Below are 14639 nucleotides of genomic sequence, written 5' to 3' on the forward strand. Positions count from 1 at the left end.
ATAACTAAAGAATGCCTTGTGATTATCTTTAGTGTCTAGGGCAATTTTTCTTTCGAAGCTGGCCTTTGATGATTTTATGAGGGATCGAAGTTTCTTGCTAATACTGATCAGAGATGCCTTCCCTTTTTGGGATTTTGCTCTGTCATGTAGTAGCTTCCTCCTTCTGTTGTATAGCTTATTTATGGCCAGGTTCCACCAGACCGGTCTCCTGTTTTTGGAGGAGTGAGTCTTGGTTTTATTTGGGATAGCACGATCCATGCATTTCTGCAGGTGCTCATAGAATGCATTTGTAAAGGATTCTGCGGATTGGCCTGTATTATCCTCTGGCCCAGGGGCTTTGAAGGATTCCACCTCAGTCTTGAGAAGTGCAAAGTTGGCTTTTGAGAAATTCTTTACAGTGATTTCCTTGGCTGGGGGTGGGGACGGGATATGGATGTCCAGGGAAATTTGTTTATGGTCTAATCTTACCAATGAGGGGTTTACCTCTGGTGTGGAACATAGAGTCCCCATGTTGGTGATGACCAGGTCCAATATGTTGTTCCCTCTTGTGGGAGTGGTGACCGGTTGTTCCATTGCGTTAGAGTTTATAAATTCAAGGAACCGTTGGGCGAGGGTGTTTGGGCTTGAGTAGTTTTCCCAGTCAATGCTTGGGTAGTTGAAGTCACCCAATAACATAGTGTTTGGAGAGACCTTCACATTCTCCAGTGTTCTCAGGAAGGCCAAGTGTGGTTCCTGTAATAGGGAGGGGGTTCTGTAGCAGGCTACAAACTGAAAGGCAGTTTTGCCCGCTGTTAGTTGCACATGGATGGTTTCTGATGCTTCGTGCAGTGCCACTAACCTGGAGGTGTAGGTATCTTTGATGAATATAGATACTCCCCCTCCTTTTGTGCTTCGGTCCGAGTTTTGGGGCGAAGCATGGTATGAGTTATAACCTGGTAGTGCTGGGGTGCTCTCAGGAGCCTTGAACCAGGTTTCTGTTACTGCACAGACATCGATTTTCTCCATACTGAGGAGAGCCTCGAGTGCGTGCATCTTGAGGTTTAGACTTCTGGCACTGAGTAGCATTACCTTTAGTTTTTTATTCTTGGGTTGTCTATGGAGGTGGGTTTGTCCTTTGAGCCTTGCCTAAAAAAGGCACTATAGGGGTGGCAAGAGCCTTGGCCAGTATACGAAAGTGTAAGGGTGACAGGTGCAAGCCATCCCTAGCGAAGCAACGTGGCTTGTCCAGCATGTCATCCCAGGCAGACAGACACTGGATCCCCTTTGAATGACACCAATACTTTAGCCAATTGTTGAAACTGATCGTTTTGTCTTTATACTGTGGCATCATTCTTGGTGAGGGCAAGATGCTACTCAAGGTCAGGGTCATACCAGCCTGGGCTACATGGTCAGAGAGCTCCTCTATGTCTCTCTTCATGTAGTCCAGGGAGGTACATCTCAGGTCATTCACACCAGCATGGACAATGATGGAGTCATACTTGTACTTGCTTTGGAGTGACCTGAGTGCTTGCGTTATGTGGCGGATCCTGGAACCCAACAGGCAGCTTACAGTGACCTTCTCCTTGTTCAGTCTGGTGAGCGGGATGTCAGTGTGCCGGACAATAGAGTCCCCTATAACAAGTGTATATGGTGTGTTGTTTGGCCTTAAGGGCTGTGACTGTGAGGCACACTGATTTTGTGTGATATGTGATTTGTGGGTATTGTTGAGGGGTGGCTGTTGCTTGGATATCTGCTTAGGAGGTCTTTGCTGTTTAGGCAGATTTTTATTTAGAGCCTCCGAGTATGTTTTTGTGTGTTTATGTGTTGGGTATGCAGATGCAATAGGTCTGTGTGAGACTGGATTTGTGGTGTGGGTAGTTACCTTTTCCTCCTGACTGACTGTGCCAGTCTTGGGTTGAGAGAGCTCTGCCTCCAGTTTGGCTGTGTAACTGCATCTCTCAAATGTATTAGAGTTTGTTGGAAGGAGGAGAGAGTTGTCTGTGTACATAAGGCAATTGTAACATTGCCTCAAAATTCCCAGATTCACCAGCTGGACTGGAGAGTAACCTTGAAACTGACCCTTGGACATACCAGATTAGTATAGGGAACTGTTTTTTACTGATCAGATTAGGGAAGGGAACTGATTTTTCACTTGATCAGGAAGGACCAATCGGGAGCCTAATACTTATGAGAAGTCAAGGAGGGTGTAGTGCTTTAGTTAGTTAGTGTTTCCTTATAAGAGCTGAGCAAGTGCAGGGCTTTAGAAAGAGAATAGAGTGATTACTTTGAGAGTTTGAACAGTTCTAAGGGAAAAAGTGAAGAGCAGACTTTGTGGAGCCTGGAATAGTTAGGTGACGCTGCTCAGTGCGCAAAACCGCTCAAAAAGAGAGTTGTAGGGTTTTAAGAGATCAAGGAGTTTAGAATTGACCCAAAATGGCCAATAAAACTACAGCTTCTAGGTAGTAACCACTCCTCCAGGGACAGGCAGGCTGTTTAGGGTTAACCACTCCCACTGGTGAACACAGAGACTTCCCTTTAGCCCAAGCAGGCACTGGCCTTCTAGAAACTTCCAAACAGTTCAGAACAGCAAATCTGTAACTGAACTTTCAGAAAGTAGGAAAAAAGCAAGATTTTTTTTTTTCTTTTTGTTGTAGCTTAAAGGTAGCGGGGATACACAAGCAGCAAAATAATCACAACAGTGCAATAAATGACCCCACAATTGAGTGTAAGGTCAAAATCAGGTAAAATGCAGTTTTTAGAGAAAAAAAACGATTTTAAATTAAGTGCAACACAGGAAATGCAGTAAACAGGCTCTAGATGTGTTCCAAGTACTGTTACTGTTACAGATATAAACTTTAGGAAGCCGGAAAATGCCAAAAATAGGCGGCAAAGCAGTAAAACTTAACAAAAAATCAGAAGAAAATACTTAAAATCACAAAAGTGGCTCCTTTTCTTCTCTCAGCGTTTTCTCCCCTTGGTAGGTGCTTCAGCAACAACTAGCAAGCCTGAAAAGACGCCAAAACCACGAGGCAGCCGGGTTTTAAGAGAGACAGATCAAGGAGTTTAGAATTGACCTAAAATGGCCAATAAAACTACAGCTTCTAGGTAGTAACCACTCCTCCAGGGACAGGCAGGCTGTTTAGGGTTAACCACTCCCACTGGTGAACACAGAGACTTCCCTTTAGCCCAAGCAAGCACTGGCCTTCTAGAAACTTCCAAACAGTTCAGAACAGCAAATCTGTAACTGAACTTTCTTAACTTTCAGAAAGTGGGAAAAAAGCAAGATTTTTTTGTGTTTTTTTCTTTTTGTTGTAGTTTAAAGGTAGCAGAGATACACAAGCAGCAAAATAATCACAACAGTGCAATAAATGACCCCACACTTGAGTGCTAACTCAAAATCAGGTAAAATGCAGTTTTTAGAGAAAAAAACGATTTTAAATTAAGTGCAACACAGGAAATGCAGTAAACAGGCTCTAGATGTGTTCCAAGTACTGTTACTGTTACAGATATAAACTTTAGCAAGCCGGAAAATTCCAAAAAATAGGCGGCAAAGCAGTAAAACTTAACAAAAAATCAGAAGAAAATACTTAAAATCACAATAGTGGCTCTTGTTCTTGTGACATTGCCTAAAAAGGCACAATGGGGCTGGCAAGAGCCTTATCCAGTAAACAAAATCCCAGGGGTATCAGATAAAGACCATCTCTGGCAAAGCATTGAGGTCTGTCAACCATGTCATCCCAGTCTGACCGATACTGGATCCGCTTTGAATTGTACCAGAAACAAAGCCAGTTGTTGAAGTCAGTCATTTTTTTTCTTGTTTGTATTGAGGTATCATCCTAGGCGAAGGTAAAATGCTTAAGGCTAGGGACATACCTGCCTGAGACACATAATTAGAGAGCTTAGTCATGTCTCTCTTCATATAGTCCAATGAGGTATGTCTCAAGTCATTCACACCAACATGGACTATGATGGAGTCATAACAGTGCCTGTTGTTGAGAGACTTGAGTGCATGTGTGATGTGGCGGATCCTGGCAGACAGCTGACTGTGACCTTTTCCTTATTCAGCCTGGTGAGAGAGATGTCTATGCGTGTCACAGTTGAGTCGTCTATGACTAAGATGTTTGTTTTTGTGTTATGCCTTGGGGCTTGACTGGTGAGAGACACTGATGTCTGATATATTGTGTACTGTGTCTGGAGAAGGTGTATTATGTGAAGTGTGCTTGTGTTATGTTTGGGAAGTCTCTGATGTTTAGGTAAGATTCTTGTAAGGTCCTTCGCATATGTAGGCTTATGTGTTGTTGGCTTGGTAGGTGCAAGAGGTAAGGTGTGCATGCTGACAATCTGCTTAGTATCAGCTGACCTGTCTAGTGAGCGAGAGAGCCTGGATTCCACGTTATTGATATAGATGCATCTCTTACATAATGAATTTATGTGGACTAGAAGAAGTGGGTTGTCAGTGTACGTAAGACAGTTGCTACATAGCCTCAGGATGCCCATGTTGACCAGTCTGGCTGGAGAAACTGTGGGAAATTATCTATCCATAATGCTAGGTAAGTTGATGTGGTCAGAAAACATGGAGAGGACAGAAAGGACCAGGTCAAGTAGAGGGCAGGGGAAGTGGACAAAAAATATGAAGGGCTAGTGGGTAGGATCTGTGTTGGTACCTCAGGAACTTCACTGAATGTATCACCTGTCAGTGAGGGACAATCACGAGAACTCTAAAGATTGAGTACCAGCAAATTACTAAGGGAAAATTTGCAATCAAAATTGTTTGCGTCTATCACCACCAACGGTGCCCACTGCTGCAAGGCAGTGTGTATTGCACAAATGCTGTGCTGTGTAGCAAATGAGCACAAACTGATCTAAACAAATTAATAAATAAAAAAAGCACAAAACTGAGCTCTGTTCCAGCAGCCTTCAATCAGATGAGTTCTAACTGCACACTCCTACCACTAGGGTGCAGGTCTTCAACATAAGATGGCCTAGTTTAGTGCTCAAGTTATACAAACAGTACTAAATTCAGCAGGTCTGAAACTAGTCTATGCTAGAGCAAACAAATTGCAACGATTTCAGGAAAAAAAAAACAGTTCAAATGAGCAGTGATATGGTAAAAATACAGTTCAAAGTGCAGTATACAGTGAATATTTCTACTTAAGTTTTACAGAGATCAGCAGAAGCCACCAAATTTAAGAACACAACAACAAATGGACAAGTGGGAGGAAAAATAAAATGCAGCCAGAGATCAGCAGTACTCAGGGAGAGTACAGCAAGCAGGCCAAACAAGCACTTCAGCTAGATTGAGATGTTTCTACCTAAAACAGGAATGCTGCTTCTCAGCTCCTACCACTAATTGTCTGATGTTATTCATCCTTTGCAAAGTAATTTTTTGCTAACTTTTCTCCTCTTGAAAGTCCAACAGAACAGAAAACTTAAAACAAAACAAATATAATACAAGAATAAGATACAAAACAGAAGTGACCAAACCTTAAATGAAAAGCTTCAATTCATCCTGGAAAATTTGGCTATACGTTTTAAAGAAGGGGCTAGTTCCTCAACAGTAACAGCTATATTGAATTTTCATATTGGATTTAATGGCTCCTTAGTTGCTTCTTGTAAGCTCTGCAAGTGTTTTATGAAAGAGGGACTCTTCTATAACCTCCTTTTAAAGACCCTACTCCCCCATGGGACCTGAATCTGGTACTGCAAATTCTTACTCATTCCCCATTAGAACCAGCAGCTAAGTGTGACCTTAAATAGCTTTCTTGGAAGACATTTTTTCTGGTAGCCGTTACTTCTGCCAGATGAATTTCTGAGATTCAAGAATTGTCAAAACCTCCATACTTGATTTTTCACAAGGCTAGAGTTACCTTACGAACTAATGCATCATTTCTTCCTAAGGTAGTATCAGAGTGTAATAGCAATCAGTCTGTTAATTTGCCAGTATCCTTTCCTAAATTTGCTAACAAGTGCAAATATATATTACATTTAGTGGATGCTCACAGACAATTATGATTTTGCCTAAACAGAACAAAAGACATCAGAAAATCTGATAAGTTTGTTTATTTCATTTGCAGAGGTGAAATTTGGAAAATCAGTTGCCAAAGTAACTTTAGCCAGATGGCTGACTGATTGCATTTCATTTATTTATAATAAATTGGGGATTGAAGGTTGGGCATCGAGCTAGCACCTCGGCATTTCGTAAAAAATCTACTGCCAATCATTAGCGAACCAGAGTTCTGCTGTGGCGACCCGTTATCGGGAAAAGCCGAAAGACAAACAAACAAACCTTACCAAAACTGTTACAAGCCCAGTCAACTATATCTATGGCAACTTCCTCATTTGTCAATGTAGAATATCCATGGGCGATATTTGTGCTACAGCAACTTGGGCCACCCCCCATACCTTTGTTGCTCATTACAAATTGGACTTGGTCTCCAGAGGTGGAACATCATTTGGTTCAACTGTGCTTAAGAATATCTTTCCTTGAGTCCACCCAGTTTTTAGGTAGCTGGGGACTCTGTCCCATCAGTTGAGGATATAATGAAAATTGACAACATCAGATAAAGAAATTATGTACTCACCATAACATTCCATCTGTGTTTGTCCATTTTCATTCTTCCTCAGCTCTCCACCCACCAACCCCCATCCTTTCTAACCTCCTGGAAGAATAAGTGGTTTATGGACATTATTGTCTTTTATATTGAGCTCCATACATAGTCTTCTTCCTATTTATCTACTAATATTTCTTTTCTAGAAAATCAGCAAACAAGATCTGACGTACTTGTGAGTGCAGCATTATGGGTAAGGGAGAAAAGGTTGGGAGTTTTTGGTTGCCACAAGCTTTAGCAACAGCCAAATCAGACCCAAGGATCAGATCTGAACTCATCAGTTGAGGAAGAATGAAAATGGACAGCACAGGTGAACCGTTATGGTGAGTATATAACCTCTTTTCTTTGTTCATTTGTTAATTGGGTAATGCAGATGTTTTTTGGGGGGACCCTTGTCATTTAGAACAGGAGGTATAAATGCTAGTGTAAATGCAATACCTATTAATAGTTCAACCTTCTAAGCAACATGCTTTGAGAGGTTGGGGGGACCCAAAGAATTTGAAGAAGACTTGCACTGTCATAAGGAAAACATGAAAGGTCTGTGAAAACAGCGACTAAAGGTGAGGAGTGAACACAAGCCCTGGAACTGTGAGTCAAAAATCCTAAATCACTGATGCACTTTGCTGTCTTCTAAGAGATAACTCCTTGTTTAGGAACAATCATCAGCAGTCTGTAATAGTGGGCTTCAAAGCATTAATATAATTCCTTCTGCTTTTGACAACCCCTAAGTTTTTTTTACCATACTTGTATGGTTTTTAGGTGCAAGGAAAATGGGAGAAGCAAATATGATACTGCTCAGTGGTTCCTAACAAATATTAGCTTGTGAATATCCTAAATCTCTCCCATGCAAATGTCACAAAGTGATGGGCGAAATCAAAAGTCCCCTTTGCTATATCTGATACAAGATGCAACGTAAAGCTCTTCACTATGCTGCTTATCACATTATATATATATATATATATATATATATATATATATATATATATATATATATATATATATACACACACACACACACACACACACACACACGTAATTAGTGTCTGTGCATGCTGACTATACCACGTTGGGCCACATATTTGTGCTTGTCAGTGCTCTCTTGGTTTTTATCGAATGTGTAAGATCTTGGATCTGTTCTGAAGCTTTTGTCTTTGGGACTGTACTTTGATCGGACAGTACTAAACTGGGTATTCTGTGTCAGCAAATTTACCTCATGTGTGGGGGTGTACATTATTATTTTACTCGCTTTTGCAACTGTCAGCTTGCTGATATCTGTTGAGGAATCTCCTGTCTTGTTAGGCTGAAGTGTTCAGCTTTCCTGTCCAGACTGAAATCATCTTGTGAGGAAGACCAGGGACAGAGATCTTTCTAATGAAGATGGCTGTCTGAAGTGATGTAAGTATCTTGGTACTACAGTGTCTCACTCAGTATTCTAAATAAGCATTCTACAGTATCACTTTATCCTTTCTCTTCAGCAGACTGTTGCTTGGTTTGACTTCATAAGGACTTAACATTGATAGACTCAGCTTATTTGATTTTTTGCCATGTATGTACTGTCCCCTGACTATGCGATTTATAATGCTTTGGTAAGTTCAAGCATGTAACCCAGCTTTCTGCCTCCCAGTGTAATCTCTGTAGCCACTGCCAGGAATCACCTATACAACAAGCCTCTTCCTAGATGGTTAAGCCATCTATATTCATCCCCTTCCTCAATGGCTCTTCCAGCAAATGGGTCACTGCTTGATCCAGTTTTGTTTGAGTCAAAGTTAAGACTTTTTCCCTGTGTACCACTGAGCCAGTTCCTGCAGCATATTGTACTGATGGTCCTTGTATCTGTGGGTAAGTGGATGTACTGTTGAAGAAATGCAAATTGGATGAACACATTTTGCTCAGTATAAGTGAATCTATTGTACTGTGATTATTTTTTTTTTTTTTTACCAAGGTCTAAGGCTTTTTCTAAATAATATTTTGATTGTATTACAGGGTGTGAAAGTAAAAGCGTCTGTCAGAGAAAGAAACTGGGATGATGTACAGTACTGTAATGTGAAAGGCACCGTAGTGGCTGATAATGAAAGTGTTGAAATGACAGCAAGGTGAAGTACTGGAATAGACAGTCAATGATAATTTTCATTGTTTTTGGAGTTTTATGTTGTTGTTGTTATCGTCTTGGGTAAGTTTGGATTTAAAATTTAAATAGAAGACTTTATGCCCCAATGTCCCAAAATCTGTATTTTCCTTAATTAATTTACATTTACAGTGCCATTTCTGTTTTGCTTAGCAGTGTGCTTGCAGTATTTGTTGATAGTGCCCCATCCTTTGTAATGACACCTACAGTGCAGCCTTGCACCTTTCTAGTTAAGTGTTGAAGGAGTTATTATGTGCCTTCTTCTTCATCTTCATAGACAAAGGCAAGATTGCTGTCCACATTCTTGCATAGTTAGTTGAATTAAAAAAAAAAAACTATTGCACTGGGAGATGTACCATTTTAGGCACTTTTTAACAGCAGAATACAGTCATTCACTTATCTGGTTTCTTGCCAGACGGGCAAATCAGCTATGTAGTGTTTCTTTTGAAAAGCATTAACTGGCTGATCATCAGACATTCTTGAACCCTGACTTTTATTAGTGCACTATTTAATTTTTATTATTTTTCTTAGTTAGTGGCACCCACAACCAGTTGTTTGTATTGTTTCCCCACATGGCACACAAGTGTTTTATAAATGATAGACAGCATGTGTGACTTCTAGGCTGCTTTTGTTGTGGCTGTAGCTCATGTTCTTTTCATTCTTCTTCAACATATGGGGTATGGATCTAGCCTCGGATAAAACTCGGCAGCATCTCACAGACTCGTGGATCTAACTGTCAAGCTCCTTCCTCTAACCATAATGCTCCAGCCAGCCTACAGTACCTCAGATCTCATTTGCCATTATCTCACATGGACACAGATTTTTTTTCTTAGAGCTTGGTCAGGTTGTTTCAAGGTTTTTGTGAGTTGTTTTTTCCTCAGGAAAACTCTCTATTCTATTTTTTGGCTATCCTCTGTCTGTCTTGTTGACTTTCTCCAGTTGTTTACTATTTTTTTTCTCTGTACGTTAGTTTGTCAATGTCTTTTCTATCCTTGTCGTACTTTCTTTATACTCCATTGTTGACACCAAACTTTTCTTGCTTTTTCCTTATCTGAAGTAGTTGATTTCATTTGATCTTCAGCCTGTGGGTTTACGGATCCGAGGCCGCACCACTAGCATCTGATCTGACCTCCAAGCTCCTCCCCTTACCCATAATGTCCCCCTGTCTCCTTCCTTCCCTCAGATCTCGTTTGCCTCTGAAAAGCTATGCATCGTGGTCCTAGCATTTTTCTTGGGTAAGTTGTTATTTCCTTGCCAGGTTTAGTAAAGTTTCTTCCTATCCTCTCCCTTAAACCTCTCCTACGTGCGTTGTTCATCGGTTGTTTAAAAAAAAAAAAAGTTATTGTTGTTCTTTCTCTCATGGTCTCTCCCTCCTTGCTGTAAGTGCATGTGCGTGTGTGAGTGCCTGTGGGTGCTTGTTGTCTCGTATTATGGCTGAGACCTCCAAGTCAGTTTTTAGGAAGTGCACAGAGTGTGGCCATAAGCTCTCCCCAGCTGATGGCCACACTGTGTGCGTAGTGTGTTTGGGCGCAGCCCATTTGCTTACCTCCTGTCCTATTTGCGCAGGCTTCAACCCCTGGGCCCTTAAGGACAGGAGGACTAAACTAGTGATCAAGGATCTGCTTCCTTCATCTAGGATGGCCGTCCCCATAACCATGGCTTCGGCCACTACTTTTTCTGCCTCTTCTTTTTCCCAGGCCCCTGGGACTCAAACTCCTGCCATGAGGTCTGGGGAAGGACAGACCCAGGAAGCGGTCTCCGGACCACTCAGCCCCGGCATGGTTTCCTGCAAAATCCAATACCTCTCCTACGCCTATTACTCCTCTGCTCCAATCGCTCAGGTTCTCCCTGGAGCCAGAGGCATCTAGACCACCATCCAGAGCTTCCCCTCGTCAGCACTCCTGGATGGTGTCAGTAGCTTCCTCTTCCCAATCCACCCGTGGCCTTAGCGAGGCAGAGATGGACAGGATGATGCAGAAGTTCATTTACACCCAGATCCAGATGGGAGTCTTGACAGCTCCCTCTCCCTCCGGAACGGGGAACTCTCAGCCTTTATTCACCTCTATAACTTCTTCTCCGATTCGACCATCAGTTTTGGAGTCTTTGGATCCGAGGACTCTCAGGGTCGGGGGAAGTTGGTGCCGATGGTACCTTGTACCTCGATGCCGGCCATTGCCTTGAGTGCGCCGGATCCGACAGGATCAGATCCGAGCTTTTGGAGCCATAGCCTTGGCATCGGATCAGAGGAGGTGCTGTTGGCATGAAGCTTGTCGAAGCACAGCCATCCCCTCAGCGTCTCAGCCCTAGCAGTCTCGGCTCCCACTCCCCAGTCAGGTCCGATGGGAACAGCTCCCTTTCCCACCTTCCAGGATGTCTGTTCTCCATTGGCCTTTGACGTGGAGGAGAGGGTTCTTTCGAGCTCTTCAAGACCCCTGACCATCCCGTCCTCGGGCTCTGCCCCAACTACCTCTGCTTTGTGTACAACCCCAACCTTCCTGTCATTTCAGGGACAGCCTGTGCAGAGTGTGCCTCAGGAAGCCCCCCCTCCCCCACAGGAGCAAGAAGAGGTTTGCGAGCACCTCCCAGAGAGTCCCACTGAGGAGGTTCCTTGCAACCGGATGTCCAAAAGGAGGCACCTGGACTTGTCTACTGAGTCCCTCACCAAAGACAATGACTTGGAGGAAGGTGAAGGTTCCCCACAATCACCCCCCGAGGATGTCTCCTTTGAAGACATCATGGAACTCCGCCTGGGGGGAGTGGTCCACCCAAAAAGCAACCTCAGATGAGTCAGTGTTCCTAGAGGCATTCGGCACAGGCCCATCTATTTCCTGGGTGTCCCCTTCTCCGGATCCACTTGTGGACCTCATTACATCTCAGACGTGGAAGAATCCGGACACCGTGGAACCCATTTCCAGATGTCCTGATAAAGTGTTAAGCCCCCCATCAGACAGGACTAGCTAGAGCAAGGGGTCCCCTGTGGATGACATGGTGGTGGCCGCCTTTACCAAAAGAGCTTGCGCAGGAGAGCTCTATGGTCCATCCTACTGACCGGGAGTCCAGGACCATGGACCTTCTAGAGAGGCAGGTGTATGCTTCATCAACCTTTTCCATAAGGGCGCTAAACTACATGGCACATGTCATCCGACTGCAGAGAGACCTAGTAAAGGAGGTCGCTGAGTCGTCCCTAGAGCCCATATTGGCGGAAAGCAAGAAGGTGTTTTCCACACAGATGGCCAATCTAAAAGTGGTAGTGAACACGTCCTTTCATCTTCTCTTCTATGCTATGGAGGGAGCCGTTAGGGCGACCAGTTCCGACGTTGCCCTGAGGTGTCACACCTGGCTTTGGCTGTGTCAATTCTCGGAACCCTTCAAGGTGTCCTTTGTGAATGCCACATATGATGGTCCTTCCCTGTTTGGGGAAACAGTTCACAACACTTTGGTCCAGAGTGAGAAGGACAGGAAGACACTGTCTGCTGTCGTGATCCGCTTTTCAGCCCCTCAAAGATCCTTTTCAAGGAATCAGCGAGGGACAAAGAAGATATGGTTCCGGAAATCACAGTCCTCTCGGGACACTCAGTACTCACCTTCCCCCAGAGAAAGTGGGGGCTATGATAGACACCACCCATGAGGCAGAGGGGGGTTTGAGGAATTTCGGGTTTTGAGAACCTTTCTCGGACAGACCTGCACAGCAGCCTTGAGGGGCTGCTTAACTGCTCATTTCTGGAGGCAGTCGGGGGTCACCTTTCGCTACACACAGCGGCATGAGAGTCAGTAACATCAGACCATTGGGTGCTGCAAATCATATCCAGAGGATACTTCATCCCATTCACCAGTAGACCTCTCCTCCCAAAATGCCTCCCAGATGCTCCACCCGCACAAAGGGAGGCAGCAGCAATAGAAATAGACCAGCTGCTAAGAAAGCGAGTCATCCAACCCGTCCCCCTAGACCAATCCAGATCGGGCATTTTTTCCAGGTTCTTTTTAGTGCCAAAGAAAACAGGGGACCTAAGACCCATTCTGGATCTATCCCCCTTGAATCTGTCAGTAGCCAAGGAGAAATTCTGGATTGTCACTATTCAGTCTGTTCTGCCCTACTTGCAGAAAAAAGTTTGGATGTGTTCGATCTACCTTCGGGATGTGTACTACCATATCAAGATGGACAGGTGCTCTCGCAGGTTTCTCTGCTTCTGGCAGGGAGCCAATCATTATCAGATCAGAGCCCTCCCCTTTGATCTCACCACAGCCTCCAGGGTGTTCACCAAAGTGATGGCAGTTGTAGCGGCTCACCTGAGGCTTCATGGAATTCAGGTCTGTCCTTACCTGGATGGTTGGCTCTTTGCGGCACCCACCAGGCTTCTACTTTGCCGAGCCAGGGACTATTTCCTCATATAGCAAACAGTTTGGGCATTACCATCAATATCAACAAATCATCGCTGATTCCAGTTCAGGTTCTAGAATTCATTGGTGCTCAGCTGGACACTATCCAGATGAAAGTTTACATCACCACAGAAAGGGTGCACAATCTCAGAGATCATGTCTTGCACATCTTCCAAACTCATCTTCCTACAGCAGAGGCTGTTCTACGAGCACTGGGGTGCATGGCAGCCACAATCATTCTTTTACCCCTTCCTCGTCTTCACATGCAAATCCTTCTGTGGACACTGGCAGTACAATGGTCCTCATTAGATTTCCCTCTTTCTCATCCAGTAAGCATCTCTCGGGTTTGCAAGGACTCTCTTCGATGGTGGATTTTTTCCCTGTGTCTTGGAAGGGGATGTCCCCTTTTTTCCCCGCCTTCCCAAAGCCATGGTGACCACGAATGCCTCCCGGTGGGGGTGGGGGGCATTGCTTGGGAAGGACTTTCCAAGGCACGTAGTCCCCTTCTGCAACCAGTTTGCATACCAACGTCCTGGAGATGAGGGTGGTGTGTCTGGCGTTGCAAGCTGTCCATGCCCATCTTTCTCTAGGGACTATTGCGATACAGACGGACAACATGTCAGTGGTCTGGTATATCAACAAACAAGGAGGAACCAGATCCTGCCTCCTTTGTCAAGGAGCCATGAGAGTGCGGGAATAGGCGATTTTTATCGGCCATTTTCTGGTGGCAACGCACATTCCTGGATGGTCTAACATTCTAGCGGACAGGCTCAGCAGGTCTATTCTGATGCCTTACAAGTGGTCTCTGAATTCTTCAATAGTGGAGGAGATCTTTCTCAAGTGAGGTCAGTCTTTCTGCGATCTCTTCGGATCTCCTTCCAATGTGAAATGCAGAGAGTTCTTCGCTTTGAACCCCTCTCAGGGGGAGGTCCCCAGAGACGCTGCGGTACATGCTTGGCCTCCTGGTCTTCTTTATGCTTACCGTCTGTTACCTCTCATGTCGTGATTTCTACAGAAAGTTCTCAGGCTGGGGAATACAGTAATCCTCATTGCCCCATTCTGACCTCGCCAAGTCTGGTTCCCCTCCCTTTGGTCTACGAGCACTGGGGTCCATGGCAGCCACAATCATTCTTTTACCCCTTCCTCGCCTTCACATGCAAATCCTTCTGTGGACACTGGCAGTACAATGGTCCTCATAGTAGTTCCACCATGGATCTTGAATCCAGTTCCGGGTCTCATTTCACACCCCTCGAGAATTCTTCACCCAGATCTGGACAGTCTGAAGCTCACAGCTTGGCTACTGCAATTGCCTTGATTATTAGGACTCCTAGTTTATCCTCTCCAGTGAAAACCATTTTGGTAGCGGCTCACAAATCTTCCACTCGCAGACTATATCGTAGTGAGTGGAAATTATTCTGTATATGGGTTTCTCAATGGGATTTAGATCCCTTTACAGCTCCCGTCTCAGCAGTCTTAGAGTTCTTGGCAGGGAGTGTTTAACAAGGTGTCAGCTCTTCTATGGTTTAGGTACAACTGGCTGCTATTTCCAC

The 14639-nt window shown here is 44.2% G+C and overlaps 1 protein-coding gene across 3 annotated transcripts in view; it reads left to right on the forward strand.

Moving 5' to 3' along the window:
• TEX14 (testis expressed 14, intercellular bridge forming factor) overlaps positions 1 to 14639 on the forward strand; it is a 3435352-nt gene that overhangs the window by 1830432 nt on the left and 1590281 nt on the right. For all 3 annotated transcript variants that reach the window (XM_044054283.1, XM_044054282.1, XM_044054281.1), the window contains one exon: positions 8571 to 8680. In XM_044054283.1, the coding sequence (XP_043910218.1) occupies positions 8571 to 8680 (110 nt within the window). The remainder of the gene's footprint in view (positions 1 to 8570; positions 8681 to 14639) is intronic.

The sequence above is a fragment of the Protopterus annectens genome, chromosome 13.part0 (assembly GCF_019279795.1).
Source record: "Protopterus annectens isolate FY-2018-M chromosome 13.part0, PAN1.0, whole genome shotgun sequence".
Taxonomy (NCBI): domain Eukaryota; kingdom Metazoa; phylum Chordata; order Ceratodontiformes; family Protopteridae; genus Protopterus; species Protopterus annectens.